This window comes from Rutilus rutilus (assembly GCF_951802725.1).
Source record: "Rutilus rutilus genome assembly, chromosome: 12".
Taxonomy (NCBI): Eukaryota; Metazoa; Chordata; class Actinopteri; order Cypriniformes; family Leuciscidae; genus Rutilus; species Rutilus rutilus.
The window spans coordinates 36,869,537-36,885,665 of record NC_140217.1 but is presented as its reverse complement, the minus strand read 5'-3'; the positions used below and the strand labels follow the sequence as shown (position 1 = coordinate 36,885,665).

General features: G+C 37.6%; 1 protein-coding gene across 2 annotated transcripts; it reads left to right on the top strand.

Moving 5' to 3' along the window:
* The first annotated feature begins 364 nt into the window (after nucleotides 1-364).
* rbl1 (retinoblastoma-like 1 (p107)) lies at nucleotides 365-15,525 on the top strand. Of its 2 annotated transcripts, none has more exons than XM_084426409.1 (22): nucleotides 365-619; nucleotides 1,753-1,886; nucleotides 2,091-2,291; nucleotides 2,376-2,440; nucleotides 3,123-3,251; nucleotides 3,939-4,084; nucleotides 4,200-4,264; nucleotides 4,375-4,561; nucleotides 4,954-5,120; nucleotides 5,276-5,388; nucleotides 5,469-5,572; nucleotides 5,769-5,906; nucleotides 7,323-7,487; nucleotides 7,611-7,746; nucleotides 8,603-8,833; nucleotides 8,945-9,135; nucleotides 9,247-9,423; nucleotides 9,999-10,070; nucleotides 11,351-11,435; nucleotides 11,956-12,089; nucleotides 12,197-12,358; nucleotides 13,934-15,525. In XM_084426409.1, exons 1-22 carry the CDS (start codon nucleotides 461-463, stop codon nucleotides 14,102-14,104), a joined length of 3,132 nt encoding a protein of 1,043 aa, XP_084282535.1. In that variant the 5' UTR covers nucleotides 365-460; the 3' UTR covers nucleotides 14,105-15,525. The 2 variants fall into 2 exon arrangements, with proteins under 2 accessions (XP_084282535.1, XP_084282534.1); XM_084426408.1 differs by having other exon boundaries at nucleotides 11,953-12,089.
* The last annotated feature ends 604 nt before the right edge of the window (nucleotides 15,526-16,129 follow it).

Genomic DNA, 16,129 nt, shown 5'->3' with positions numbered 1-16,129 from the left:
TTACACATAACAAATAATTACAATTCTAATTATATTTATATAAAGTATAACTTAAGTATTCACGGATAAACGTCACATAATACAAGATTACGTTACAATTTAAGAGCAGTTGCGAAATTCACAAATAGTATTAGACAATGTCTGTACGAAGTGGTAAATACATATTACATAAGTATGGAACAGAAGTAAAACCGCATGTATTTATATCCTTTACATTTTGTATAATTTGGTAAACACTGTGGGGTAATTTAAATCCTCCATGCTACCTCGCTGTCGTCTTTGTTGTTGTAATGACGCCATCTCGTCCTGTTCTCCCATTGGCTGAGAGGAGCCCGTTTTCGCGCCATTCGTATGTCTCGGCATTGTGGGATAGCATCAGGAGGTCAGCGGCACTCCGGGTCAATTCCGTTTTACCCAAACACTTTTCTTTGGATATTAACGGATTTTACGGATTGCAGCGATGCGGGGAGATGAAACAGATTCGGAGTCGGTTAAATCGGACGATGGCTCGATACGGAGGAATCTCGAGGCGCTTTGTCAAGAGCTCAATATGGACGAGGAGACGGCAGCCGAAGCGCTCCAGAACTTCAGCTCCATCTGGAACACGTACACGCTAGAGGTTCCACTTTAATTCACATTAACGTTACCACAACAACCAAACGACAGGAACCGCTGTCATCTCGCGCTCTGCCTTCAACTCACCCTTGTTTTCATGCAGATATATAGTCCAAATAACCATTACCAGCTAGTAAAGCTTCCTTTACAGACCCTAACTAGTCTAAGAGATTGCAACAAGTAACTTAACGTTACGGGGATTCACTGGACTGGTGCTCTCCTTGGCGTACCATAAAATATACATTATTTACATGGCACTTCCAAGAATACTATAGTAGCCTACACACTTAGTAGTATCAAGGTATTTTGCAACATGAATTTCAAAGTGACATAGTATCATCATCTGATTCCACTGGTTTACCATGGTATCACGACCACAGTGTTTAGTCATTATTGTGCCATGGTAATTAAAGTACTTCAAATAATATCACGGTCAATATCCAAAAATATGTCAAAGTTATGAGACCATTTTCAAAACAGAAACCAACAAACAAACTTGAATTAATGTTCTGCGTCTAAAGTGACAGAGGCTTCTATATGTCACATGACGTAAACAAATAGAAGATGAAGTCATTGTCAAGGGAATTCTGGGAAAGATACAATTTTCAACACTTTTTTTCACTGTCAGATATAGATGATCTATGTTTACTAAACTTGTTTACTAGTGGTGTTCATTATTCAAGCTTAACCCTGTAAAGACATACAATTAGATATTTTTTATTGTACCTTTAGACAAAATAAAATAAATATGCATATTTTTTATTTTATTTTGTCTCAGATTTTATACATCATGCTAGTGTGTCTAATATAGTATGCTCTAGTCTAGTGTGTATATGGAGCTCATAATTGAGAAACAAATTATCAATATAATCAAGTCGCTTTAGTCCAGAAAATGTTCATCTTGAACAATATAAAAGTTGTTTTTATGTGTACTTAATAAAAATAATAAATATTTCACAGCAGAAACACACGTGACCTGAAGGTAAAGTCGTGCAGTTTTGATCATGTTGGTAATTTAGAGGCCTTAAACATTCATGTATTAAATATGATACTGATACATTAGGTTTTATGGGGTTAGCCTAATTCAGCTGTACGACATGTATATCTTAATTTCTGTCATGTGTTTGGTTGTCTCAGGGTGATGTCGTGCACTGGCTGGCCTGTTCTCTGTATGTCGCCTGTAGGAAGAGCTCTATCCCTACAGTGGGACGGGGCGTGATGGAGGGCAACTGTGTTTCCCTCACGAGGATCCTGCGCTCAGCCAAGCTCAGGTAAGGACCTCAAACAGACATGGACAGATGTCTGCGGGATGGACATCTTCTCTCGTAATTTCAGTTTATATAACGTAAAAGTCTTAGTTTTAAAGAATTAGATGAGAAAGAGCATTTATTTCATGCATTCAAGTCTTTTTATTTCAAATAAATGTAGGTGTGTATGTTAAGATGTGTGAGTGTTGTGCTATGTCTTTCTTCTAGTTTGATCCAGTTCTTCAGCAAGATGAAGAAATGGTCGGACATGTCGAACCTCTCTCAGGACTTCCGTGGCCGCATAGGTCGACTAGAGCGCAATTTCGAAGTGTCGACGGTGATTTTCCGAAAGTTTGAGCCGATATTTCTGGACATGTTTCAGAATCCTCAGGGCGAACCTCCTCGCCTGCCCAGAAGCCGCAAACACCGGTAAAACGGCCTGCCTTTTATCGCCTTTCTCAGCTTTCTTTTGAAAAAGAAAATGGTTACAAATATATTTATTTTTCTGTGTAGGCGTCTTCCATGCCACATCAGTGACGTCTTCAAGTTCTGTTGGACTCTCTTTGTGTATACAAAAGGTAAGCTGACTGAAAGAAGCCTTCGCTGTTTCAACCATAGACCATCATTACACTTTAGATAAATCATGCTATTAACAACATAAAATAAATTAGTTCATTAATTCACAGTAATAATGAATGCATAATTTGTGTGGTTTTAGCATCAAACAAAACCCAATGCATGCCATGAAGCCTCTTTTAATTGATCAAAATATCGTAATAAATTTTCAGCATCAATACTCCAGTCTTCAGTGTCACATGATCCTTCAGAAATCATTCTAATATGCTGATTTGATGCTCAAGAAACATTTCGGTAGCACTTTATTTTAAAATCCTGTTTCGCATGAACGTACTATGTACTTATTGTATTAATGGGTAATAATTAGGTACTAACCATGAACCTACCCATAAACCTTAGTTACCTTTCACTACTCAGTACTTTTGTGGGTAAGTACATTGTGAGTGCACGTACTGTAAAGTAAAGTTCAACCAACATTTCTTATTATTGTCAATGTAGAATACAGTTGTGCTGCTTAATATTTTTATGGATGTACTTGCTGAATAACAGCATTCATTTATTTATCTTACTGACCCCATTGTATTTTAATCTACGTACATATTTGACAGATTTGGCCAAAGCTTTCTTGTTGACTGGTCTGAACGCTATAGTAAACTTAATGACATGATTTGTACTTTATTCCAGGTAATTTCCGCATGATTGGAGATGACCTGGTGAACTCCTATCACCTCCTGCTCTGCTGTCTGGACCTGGTGTTTTGCAACGCTCTCATGTGCTCCAACAGGAAAGATCTCATCAATCAACACTTCAGAGGTAACGTTCCCTTCACTTTGCTGTGAGAGAATATGTTTCCTTGATTGATTACAATGCTTACAAATCATTATCCTTGAAAAGGCAGACAGAGATACAAGTGAGCGCATTGCTTGTGAGTTACTAGCCAAGGTCGTGCACTTAGTTTTGAGATATTTTTGACTATTTATAAAGTTAATGTGCTGTTGACTGTGAAGTTGAAGTTTTAGTGCATTTAAAACAGTACAACTTATTATAACTCCTAATGAATGACCGTATGAAATGTTCCGAGATCTGTTTTCTTTCCTGTATGACGTGTTGAAGTAGGAAGTTGTGGGAAACAACAGAGCATATCAAGCGCTTGTCCCCAACAGATTTTCGTTTATGTGACTAATAATGCTCTTGACAGTTTCAGTCCACTTTGTTTAGTCAACTTTGAGTACACTAGCATACATATGGCACAATTTAGGACTAAAACATGAGCTAAAAACTTTATGATTTCTAAAAGATTAATTTATTATCAGATTTCCAGGAGTTTATGTGTTTCTGGTCATACATCATTTGCATTGTATTGATTTCTAACAGGCATACCAGTGGTTTAAAAGCTTTTACAACACTCTACAACAATCCTGAATCACCAATCATAGTACTGTATTGTTTTTATCAGATTCAATTACAGAATTGAATCTGTATGTTGCTCACTTTGTGTAGGACTGCCAAAGGACACAGAAAACTTGGAGGAGATGCCCTGTGTCATTGACAAGTTGTGTGAACTGCATGATGGTTTGGTGGTGGAGGCCAAAGGCATAAAGGAGCACTACTTCAAACCCTACATAAAGACACTGTTTGAGAAAAAAGTGAGGAATACACACTTTTACAACCAATCTACACTGCTAGAACAACACAATTGCTGGTTTACAGCTTGGTCTAATGCTTCCCACATTCTCAAATTATTCCTTTATTTTTTCTCAGATATTAAAAGGTGATGCTGACACTCTGATTGAATTACTGGACACCCCAAATTTCCAAGACAACAAGTAAGCATAAGCCATGAAATTTATTTAAACACAAAATGCATATAAACGCACATCAAATTGAATGCCTTTTTTCAGTATGCACCTGTATATGAATCTTTTTGTCTTTTCAGTAAAGCCATAAATCGCGAGTATGAGGAATATGTTTTGACTGTGGGGGATTTTGACGAGCGAGTGTTTTTGGGGGCCGATGCAGATGAGGAGATCGGCACACCTCGCAAATCCACCGCTGATCCTCCGTCAGGTCAACTATCCGCCCGCATGCAGGTGGAGAACAACCTTCAGCAGCACTTTGAAAAGGTACTGAAGCTTTCTATTACCGTTGCTACATTAGAGTAACATTTAACATCCTGATTGTCAAACTTAGTGTACATATTTAGTATTTCATATAGAGGGATGTTTAATCTAAGTTTGGGGTCGGTGAGATTTTTAAAAAGTCTCTCGCCAAGGCTGCCTTTATTTGATAAAAATACAGTTCTACAGTATATATTGTAGAATGTAATTTATTCCTGTGATGGCAAAGCTGTTTTTTTAGTCTTCGGTGCCACATGATCATACTAAAATGCTGATTTGGTGCACAAGAAGCATTTCTTATCATTATCCATATTATATAGTTTAATATACCTTTTGGACCCTAACCTTTTGAATGGAGGTGTATGTCCTTTGACCTATCCTTCTGTGATTTTGTGTAGACACGGTCCCTTGCTCCCTCTACACCTCTAACGGGACGACGGTATTTGAAGGAGAAAGAGGTGCTGGTCACCCCCGTTTCCTCAGCCACCCAAAGTGTGAGCCGACTGCAGAGCATGGTGTCCGGCCTACGAAACGCGCCAAGTGATGCTCTGGTCCAAATATTTAAGCAAGTATTAAACCCAAAACCAAACCATGCACAAATAGTTTGATTTTTGAAATGACACATCCGTCTGAGCATGCATAACCCATCATGATGGCCCTCAGGCTTCAGTCTGTTTTCTTATAGAGATTTTGTTTTTTATTTTCACCATGATTTTGTAGCTCCTGCTCTCGAAATCCCACTGAATCCATTCTGAACCGAGTGAAGACCATGGGAGAGATATTTAAACAGGCCTACACCAAACCCACAGATGACCTGCCAGGATCACATATGGGTCAGACATGCTGCACAAGTTAACTGTTAAGAAAAACCTCACATTTGATCATGTGACTGAGTGCAGGTTTTTGTGTGTAGATTTCGCAGAGAATCGTCTGAAGCTGGCAGAGATCTTGTACTTCAAGATCCTGGAGAATATCATGACTCTGGAGATGAAGAGATTACAGGGCAAAGATATGGCGGTCAGTCTCCATGCCTGCTAAATCATATAAATATGCTAGTAAATTTGAACTCTTCACTTCACGGTTTATATTACCAAACAGTAAGAGGAAAATGGATTTTTCCAAATATTAATTCAATGTTCTATATCTACAGCTCTCACTGTCTGCTTTTGTGTGAGATTATCACCTCTTCCTCTCTCCTCCTGATCTCTATCAGGTCCTGTTAGAGCAGGAGGTGCTCCATTGCTCTCTGTTGGCGTGCTGTCTGGAGGTGGTGCTGTTTGCGTACAGCTCCCAAAGAACCTTCCCATGGATACTGGAAATCTTACAGATCCCACCTTTCTACTTTTACAAGGTACTTAACGGTGTCAGCTAGGATCGTAGTTGATCCGTGATCCGTACGGACCAGGCCCCATGATTCAGCACGCATGTGATTCGCGTATTAATTGCAAAGTTCAACCATCATGGAGTAAAAGTTTATAATTCGCACATGTTTTGTCTTGCCAGTTTACACATTCAAGTCATTTAAAACCATTCCAGTGCAAGAATAGGCGAAAGAGAACTTAATTACTCAATACTCGTGCACTGTTATCTGTGCACACACAGTGAGTCGCGTCTCAGAACACCGAATTGATTCCTCTTTCGCATGTCCTTGCGCTTGAACAGACACATACGCACAAAATTATGTCAAAATACTCATCTCGGCAAGTATTCTTGTAAACACAGTCTGCTATGTCTTAAGTCAGGGGTGTCAAACTCAGTTCCTGGAGGGCCACTGTCCTGCAGAGTTTAGCTCCAAAAACACCTGCCTGGAAGTTTCTAGTAATCCTGAAGACCTTGATTAGCTAAATCAGGTGTGTTTAATTAGGGTTGAAGCTAAACTCTGCAGGGTTGTGGCCCTCCAGGAACTGAGTTTGACACCCCTGTCTTAAAGGGTTAGTTCACCCAAAAATGAAAATTCTGGCAGTAATTACTCACCCTCATGTTGTTCCAACCCCGGAAGACCTTCGTTCATCTTCGGAACACAAATTAAGATATTTGATACCTAGAAGCCTATGGAGGAGTGAGCCAGCTCTCAGATTTCATCAAAAATATCTTAATTTGTGTTCCGAAGATGAACGAAGGTCTTACGGGGTTGGAACAACATGAGGGAGAGTAATTACTGACAGAATTTTCATTTTTGGGTGAACTAACCCTTTAAGTGAACGTAAACAGCTGAGAAAGAAATCTGATGTGTATCATATTGAATCCGTGCATTAGGTCTTAATGTGACAGCAGCCTATAAACACCTGCTGCTGTCTGTGTCATTAATGTTAATCAATCAACAAAAGACAGCTTTAATCTATATTTAATTCATACAGTGAACACTACTGTGTTATTATAAATTCTGAATACTCTATAGACCGTTCATTTTTTGTAACTTTGTTATAGTGTGTTTGTCTATGCTTGTAAGTAGTGTACAGGCATTAGTTCTGTACTTTTTTTTTTTTATTGACTGAAAATGATCCGATCTGTGACTCAAAAACTATAAAATGATCTGAACCATGAGTTTTGTGATCGGATGAACCACTATTGTCAGTTCATATTATCTGCTTGCAGAGACACGCTTCAGTTTTAGGGTGTGGTTTTTATCTTTGTTAGAGTTTTTAGTGTACTATTGCATCACATTGCTGTGTAAATATGGATGTGTCTCTGAAGATCACAACAAGCTGTTAAGTGCTTTTAAAGGAACCTGAAACGCAAAGTAAATGTTCATGATGTGTTTGTGTAGGTGATTGAGGTGTTCATCCGCTCTGAGGAGGGTTTGTCCCGAGACATGGTGAAGCATTTGAACAGTATCGAGGAGCAGGTGCTGGAAAGCAAAGCCTGGACTAGAGACTCGGCCCTGTGGAACGCGCTTAACAAATCTAACAATAAAATCCCTACTGTGGAAGAGGTATACACACACACTCACAAACTGCTTTGTTGGGAGAACAGATTGTATAAGCATCATGGGGGTCATTTAAATAACAGATATTACCTATTTTGTGTGTGTGTGTGTGTGTGTGTGTTTTTTTAGGTAAATTTTTCCAATAGTTTTGACACGGGCAACAATGCAGGCGGTCCCACTCACCTGCCGTTGGTAGCGCTATCCCCCATCATGCACCCTCGCATCAGGGAGGTCCGCACAGGCCTGGGCTCCAGCGCACGCAAAGGTACTGTCTCAAAATGAGGCTGTCCTCTATGATGCTTGGCTTTAAGACCCTATAAATGTTTATAGGCAAGGGAAGTTTATTTATATAGCACATTTCATACACAATGGCAATTCAAAGTGCTTTACATAGAATAAATTAAAATAATAAAAAGAAATAAGAATAATTAAAAAGTTTATAAAATTACAAACAGTCGGACGAACAGTGGCACAGTGCTCATTCAGTAAATGCATAGCTAAACAGATGTGTTTTGAGTCTGGATTTGAATGTGATTACTGTAGGAGCACGTCTGATCTCTTCTGGAAGCTGGTTCCAGCTGCGGCTGGCATAATAGCTAAAAGCGGACTCACCATGCTTAGAGTGAACCCTTGGTATTTCTAGCTGATATGATCCTAGTGATCTGAGTGATCTGTTGGGTTTATATTCAGTGAGCATATCTGCAATATATTGAGGTCCTAGGCCATTGAATGATTTATATACCAGTAATCATACTTTAAAATCAATCCTAAATCTAACTGGGAGCCAGTGTAAAGACCTGAGGACTGGTGTGAAATGTTCATTTTTTCTGGTTCTGCTCAGAATAATTCAATAATTAATTATAATTAAAGGGGAGGGATATTCTAGAGAGCATTTGATAGGACAAAAAAACTTGATTATGAACGTATTCGGTCCATTTACCATTTTAAAATGCATGTATAATTATGTGTTATATTAATTGTATTTATTCTATATTTATTATTTTTAATTTAAATTTAAATTTTTAACTAACCGAAAAAAATGTTCCATCTTAGATTGGCTTTAATGCTTTTTTTTGAATATTGAATCAGATGTACTCATACTTTTGTCCTTTCTCTCTTAGACGTCCCTCAATCTCCCCTCTCTCTCCATGATCGCTACAGCTCTCCAGCGGCTGGCAGCGCTAAGAGACGCTTGTTTGGTGACGACGCTCCACCACAGTCCCCAGTGAAAAGAATCTCAGTCACTCCCATCAAAATCATCCCGAACTCCATGGAAAACAACCAGAACACCACCGCCACGACGACCGTCCTCTCCATGGCAACCATAAACGGCCAGCAGCTCACTATTCCATGTCCGAGTACCACTCTTATTCTATTTCAACCTCTTATAGCAAGCAAAACATTTTCCAAAAAGATGTTTGTTCGATTTTGTTGTTGATGTGCTGGTGTTCCGTATCCTTTAGTGATGAAAAACGAGATGGGCGGCATCACAGTCATCCAACTTCAGTCCAATGAGATGAACCCTCTCACGGGCCATGTCTTTCTGACCGCCTCCCCCAGCCGAACCGCAGCTCCAGTCGCCAGCTCCGACACACAGCCTCCGGCAACCAGCAAACCCCGCCGCACTGGATCCCTCGCGCTATTCTTCAGGAAGGTGAGGATGCGTGTTCTTTGCTGACTTACACCATCTGTGCTTTTTGACATCTGGTATTGAATGAAGATCTTTGTTAGCGGAAGTGCATAATTCTGCTGCTCGTTCTTTCAGGTGTATCATTTAGCCAGCGTGCGTCTGCGAGACCTGTGTCTGAAGCTGGATATCTCCTCAGAGCTGCGAGGGAAGATCTGGACGTGTTTCGAGCATTCTCTGCTTCACTGCACTGACCTGATGAAGGACAGACACCTGGACCAGCTGCTGCTCTGTGCCGTCTACATTATATCGAAGGTATGTCTTTTAGATGCAGAACTAGAAGTGTCTTTTATGCCGACCATGGGTGCAATTATTTGATCAAAAATACAGTATAAACTGTAATATTGTGAAATATTTTTCTATTTTAATATATTTGAAAATGTAATTTATTCCTGTGATGCAAAGCTGAATTTTCAGCATCAATACTCCAGTCTTCGGTGTCACATGATCCTTCAGAAATCATTCTAATATGCTGATTTGCTGCTCAAGAAACATCATGAACTGTTTGATCAATGTTGAAAACAGTTGTGCAGTTTTTGTGGAAACTGATAAAAAAACAATTCCCAGGATTTTTTTATGAATAGAAAGTTCAAAAGAACAACATTCATTTAAATATAAGTCTTTTGTAACATTGTAAATGTCTTTACTTTAACATTTTATCAGATAAATGCATCTTTGCTGAATAAATGGTTTCAGTTCTTTAAGAAAAATGTAAAAAAATCTTGACCCCACACTTTTGAACATGTATATTACTGAAGAATCAGATGGAAATATAATATCAAACATTTTCATTAAAATTTTCTTCTTTTATTCACTTTCTTCTTCTGCAGATAACAAAAGAAGAGCACACTTTTCAGGACATTATGAAATGCTACCGAACCCAACCTCAGGCCCACAGTCACGTGAGTATCAACAGTCCTGGGGCCTCATTTATAACCGTTGCGTACGCACAAAACAGGCCCTGAAAGAGGCGTACGCCACTTCCGACGCATGAGGTGTGATTTATAAAAACAAACTTGACGGGAAAATTTACGCACCTGCACGCAAACTCTGACCCATGCGTACGAACGTTTTGGAGATGGAGCAGTTTGGCGACACTGATGGTGATCTGGAGTTAAGTGTCTTTTTGGTCACTTTTAGACAGAAAATCTAAAGAAAATTAAACCTATACAGAAAGATAATACAAATATAATTTTGACTTGAAGCAAATATCCATCCCTTCTTAAATGTCCGCGCCAGCGAGCGCGTTGGGCCGTTTAGTGAAACTGAGGCAAATAACAGTTTAAATAAATAAAATAATTGTTTTACTTCTGATATAAACATTTAGATTAAATATGCCATTCAAATTAATGGAGTTAAACACTTAAACATGAAATCATTACTGAGAAGTTACAACATTTTTAATATTCAATCAACAGAAATATTTGTTGTGGATGCGATGCTTCTGAACACTTTCCTGTGGCGTGCTGTGTTTTAATGTTTTAACCACAGAGATAATTGCTTATCATGATAATACCAGATTGTCTGAGAAAATAGTTTCGTGCAAATAATGCCCAAGGCCTCTCTGTTTCCATTAAAAAATATAAATCAATTAAAAATACAATTCGGTCAGTGGAAAAGATTGAGAAAAACTTTCTCTGAAATGTATTTTACACTATTTAATTTTGTTTAAAAAACAAGGCAAGGATAGGCAACTACATGATTTTTATTAATGTAATATGTCTTGTACCGTTAAACGTTATCACGTGGATGAATAATCATATGCAAATGATATGCAGATTAGGATCTGCATAGTAAAACTAGGCGTTGTAAGCTCCATATATGGTTATTTCGGGGTGGAGAAATAACGTGCGCACAATAATGTGCGCACAATCTTCCGCTGACTGGGATTTATAAAGTGAATTCTGCGCAGGTTCTGGCGTACGAACGGTTTTATAAGTCTGAATATTTTTTGCCGTACGCCATTTTTGGCTTTCGGACGCACGTACACTTTTAGTAAGGATCCTACGCACAGTTTTATAAATGAGACCCCTGGTCTTTCCAAACCTGCGATGTGGAATTGCACATAAATATTATTGATAAAGGTACAAGATGGATGCGTGCCCCAGCTTCCTAGTGTCAAAAAGCTTGGAGTTTGAGCTGTGATGAGAGCATCCACATCATCCTGTTTGTGTGTTTGTAGGTGTACCGCAGTGTTTTACTGAAGAGGCGTCCCAGAGAGCAGCAGGCAGATGAGAACATGGAAGTGGATCCACCAGCAGACCAGTGTAAGAATGATGTAGACAAAGTCCCAGATGTCTTTTTTTGTTTTTTTAAGCACAATATTACATTAATGTTCAAAAGTAGTGTAAGAAATTAATACATTTATTCAGCAAAGACATTAAATTGATCAAAAGTGACGTAAATACATTTATAATGTTACAGAATATTTCCATTTCTTTCTTTTTTTTAACTTTCTATTCATCAAAGAATCCTGAAAAAAATGTATCATGTTTTTGATAATAAACATTAATAATAATAAGATTGTTTTTTGAGCATCAAATTATCATATTAGAATGATTTCTGAAGGATCATGTGACAGTAATGATGCTGAAAATTCAGCTTTGATCACAGGAATAAATTACATTTGTAATATTTCACATTCTCACTGTTTTTTTACTATATATTAATCAAATAAATGCCTTTGTGAGCATAAGAGACTTCTTTCAAAAACAAAAAATCTTTCTGACCCCAAACCTTTGAATGGTTGTGTATATATAATGTTTTTATTTATGTTTATGTTAGCAGCCAATGAGAGGACGGAACAGGCTGACAGCGAATCAGAGGACAGAGGAGACCTCATCCAGTTCTATAACTCTGTTTATGTGTTAAAGATGAAATCATTCGCTCTCAAATATGCACATTCCACGCTTGATAACAAGGTTGGTGAATTGCTTTGCTTCATTTGAAAATCTTGTCTTTAAAATATTTTAAAGAGTTTGGAAACAAGCATTTCACTCTCTCTCTCTCTCTCTGTTTCTCTATAAAGATGGAGGCTCCTCCATTATCTCCATTCCCATCGGTTCGGGCTCAGCCTCTCTCTCCTCGCCGTGTGTCTCAGAGACACTCCATCTTTGTCTCTCCTCATAAAAACGGCTCGAGTCTCACCCCCAGTGCCTACACGTACAAGTTCACTGGCAGCCCATCAAAGGTTGGTCACAACGCACATCAACAGCAATAATTCCCTTAAAGGGATATTTCATGAAAAAATTAAAATTGCCATCATTTCTTTCTTCTGTCGAACACAAGGAAGATAATTTGAGAAATGTCCATAGAATGAAATACAAAGTAACTGGATACTATTATTATAGTCTCTATAACTGATTATTACAATTATAAATCACAGGGTTCCCGCGGGGTCTTAAAAAGTCTTAAATTCTGAACTTTGAATTTAAGGCCTTAAAACGTCTTAAAAACAGCCAGATTTTCATTCGCGGTCTTACATTTCATTTAGTCAGGTCTTAAAGATTTTACCCTCGTTCATTTCCAGAAACGCTGGCCGCAGAAAGTTATTACAAAGTAGCAAAAAAGTATTGAAGTCGCTGGCCAAGAGGCAGTTCACATATCGCGTCTTTTTTGCGCTCAAGTTCATTCAAATGTAGGTGCGCGGTAAGCGTGCTTATAATTGAAGCGACGCGCTCGTTTTTTTCCAGGCGCAGCGACATGAAAAAAGACATGAAGGATGCGGGTGCACCCAAACACTACGGGTGTTTTTCTCTTCTCTCCGTAAATAAATCTTGTAACAGAGCAAGTGTTTTTCGGCGGTGGAAATCCATTAGCCACTAAAACTTTTTTGTCATTGTGGAGAGCGCAGTGCATGGTTGCATAGCAACGACAGACGCCACGGGAAAATCGGACCGAATTTTACTATTAAAAATAAAAGATAAGCTAAACTGTATTGTAAATGTCAGTAAATCATTTTTTATAAAAAGAATGAGTCAAAAAAGATAAATTAAAGTCTGAAATATGTTTATCTTTTTATAAAAACCTTTTTTGTCAACTTTATTTGAACTTGTACATGTTAGTATATAACATGTTGCAAGACACTTTTAAAATCTGGCTATCATTTTTAATCGTATTATTTTAATGTTTATGTTAGTGTGTATTGATGCTAATTTTATTTGTTATTTGCTGTTTTTCGACATAAAACTTGGTGAATTGATTTCATTGTGTAGTATTAGTACTTTTTGAACAGGATTCTGTGATAACAGTGGTAATTTTTGGCACTATAATAATTAAATGAAATGTTCATGCCATTTCATCTCTAGTTATGATCAACTATGATCAACTAAAATCAACTAATTATGTGTTTTTTACAGTAGGCCTATAATATGCAAAGTACAATTTTCTATAAAAAAATTATATCTGATTCTGTTCTTTTCTCTGACACGCGTTGTTGGGTCTGGAAGGTTACTAATGTGATTGCTTTATCTGTAAATTAAGTTAATGCTTTTTCAATTACTGAATTCATTGAAATAAAATGAATTCTTTGATTTGAATATTTTTTTGGCAATGCCCTAAATTTCAATCTTTATGGTCTTAAAATGTCTTAAAAAGGTCTTAAATTTGACTAACTGAAACCTGCAGGAACCCTGAAATCAGTTAATTTAGTTTCATCACTATCCTTTTTTTTTTTTTTTTACCTCCATAAAATAGATATAGATATAGATTGCGTTTTTTCAGTTATGGCTGTGGTTAAAGCCTACTACTTTCTCTTTCTCTTCAGGAGCTGAGTGACATAAACCAGATGATCCGTCAGGGTGGGGTGAGCAAGAAGCGGGCGTTCACAATGGATGGCGATGAGACCGAGTCTCCATCTAAATGCCTCCGGCAGGAGAACGACGACGTGCTGCTCAAACGCCTGCAGGATGTGGTCAGTGAGAGAGCGAGTCTCTGACCTGTGGGACGCCCAGTCTCATTACAGACACAAGAAAAAGCCAAAAACTCTTCCTATGTGCTGCTCAACGACTCCAGGATGTAGAGAGAGATGCGACAACAATCAGTCTCTTATCGGTTTAGAATCGAGCGCATTAATTATGTCACAGAACAACAACAACAAAGCCAAAAACCATCACAGCTGATTTTTGATCAACCCATGTGGGGTTTACTAAGATCAGGGAGATCAGTGCAAACTTAAATGATTTGTATTGAATCTAAGAAACATTTATCACGTTTTTTTCACGATTCGCATCATCATTCATCATCATCATTATCATATTCACATAATGAATTGTTTCTTTATTACAGAGATATTCTGTAGCTGTTGCTTTCTCAATCATCGGTTTTGCAGTAGATGAGTCGGTCTCAAGTATGTAAAGAATCTCCCAGTCGTTTATATCCCCTCACATTCTGTAGCAATATGAAAGGAACATTTTATCACATGGAATAATTGGATTATATTCGTTTTTATTATTTTTATTATATACTGGCACAATGTACAGGGCAATTTAACCTCGCTTTTGTGTGAGCGTGAATTTGAGCGTGTGTGTGTGTGTGTTTGGTGAACCAACACAAAGGTAATTTTAAAGTTTTGCAAGCATCCTGCAAATGCTCTGTGCAGCTCTATATTCAGATGTGTGGTATCTACACCTCTCCATTAATAATGTATTATGCCTTTTAAGGTTCATTCATTTTCTCTTATCAGAACAGGTTTTTTTTTTTTTTTTCTGAAATGGTCATGTTTACAGTTAATTTTAACATTTAGATGTTAAATTTGTTGATTTATTTTTCCATTGTCTTGTGTGTGTGTGTGGTGTACAATAACTTGCTTAACACTTTTTTTTTTTTTTTTACAGTTGCTGTTATAATTGTATTATTTGTTTCTGCTCATGTTAACTTTTATTGGTCACATGCCAAAAATGAGTAGTGAAATGGTTTTTTTCCCCCCTTCAAATCATGTGACCAGTCTAGTGCTATAGCAAGCTGTATCTATATTTCTCAGTATTGACGGTTCATTTGGTGTTGAAATTTTAATTATTGTACAAACCTTGTTTATTTGATCCATTTATGTTCTTTTGCCTTCATCTAACTCGATGTCCAACACTGTTGATCTCTTTGCAGTTGGTGCTTTGTATTGTAGCTTTGGAATATTCTCTGAAATATTTGCTTATACACCCTCCATATTTTAAGTTTAGAAATAATTCTTCACACTATATGTTTTCCCCCAAAAAACATGTTTTTTTTTTTTTTTTTTTTTAGTGACTGTCTGTAATTTATCTTTATTGTATTTGTTGGTTTGACCAATCAGCTGTTGGTCTGTTCTACAGTCAGTGCCTTAGCATGTACATAACAATAAAACATGTTTTATCAATTCTCAAATTCGTTTTTCTATATTTATAGGAATTGACGCTGTGCTTGCTTCAGAAGATCTCTAGTGGCACTGTTTTCAGGCTCATTTCTGCAGGTTTGAGCCAGAGATGTAGGATATATTTGTGATCTGGAAAGCTCTGATCCAACCATAAACCCACATTAGACGATATTTGAATTTACCTGCAATACAGTCAACTTTGGCATCTGCAAAATGAATTGGGCTCTAAGGGTTCACGTTCATCTGAACAACATTGTAAATAATAAATGTAGATTTACCTGGATTTCTGGATAATGTCCCTGATATCCTTTAACTTTACAGAGAAATTCACTAAAATATAATGTCCACTACAGTGGACAAAAGTCTATTCCTGGGTACCAGGAGGATATAATTATAATAAATAATAATAATACATTTTTTTTTTTTTTTTTTTTTAAATATACTACTAAGATAACATCTCAGGGAAAACGGATAATACAAACGCAGATACACAATGAAAGCACATAATTATTACTGTGTATTACTGAAATAAGTGAACGATTCGTGATTATATTCCATGTTCTGCCGCTAGAGGGCTGCCGCGGCCCGTCAGTCTGAGCCAATCAGAAAGTTCAG

What these genes read in the sequence shown, in the direction of transcription:
- rbl1 (XM_084426408.1), top strand. Translation starts at nt 461, where the DNA reads ATGCGGGGAGATGAAACAGATTCGGAGTCGGTTAAATCGGACGATGGC. An exon ending in CATCAATCAACACTTCAGAG is followed by an intron (nt 3,252 to 3,938) that starts GTAACGTTCCCT and finishes CACTTTGTGTAG; the next exon opens with GACTGCCAAAGGACACAGAA. An exon ending in AAATCCCTACTGTGGAAGAG is followed by an intron (nt 7,488 to 7,610) that starts GTATACACACAC and finishes GTGTTTTTTTAG; the next exon opens with GTAAATTTTTCCAATAGTTT.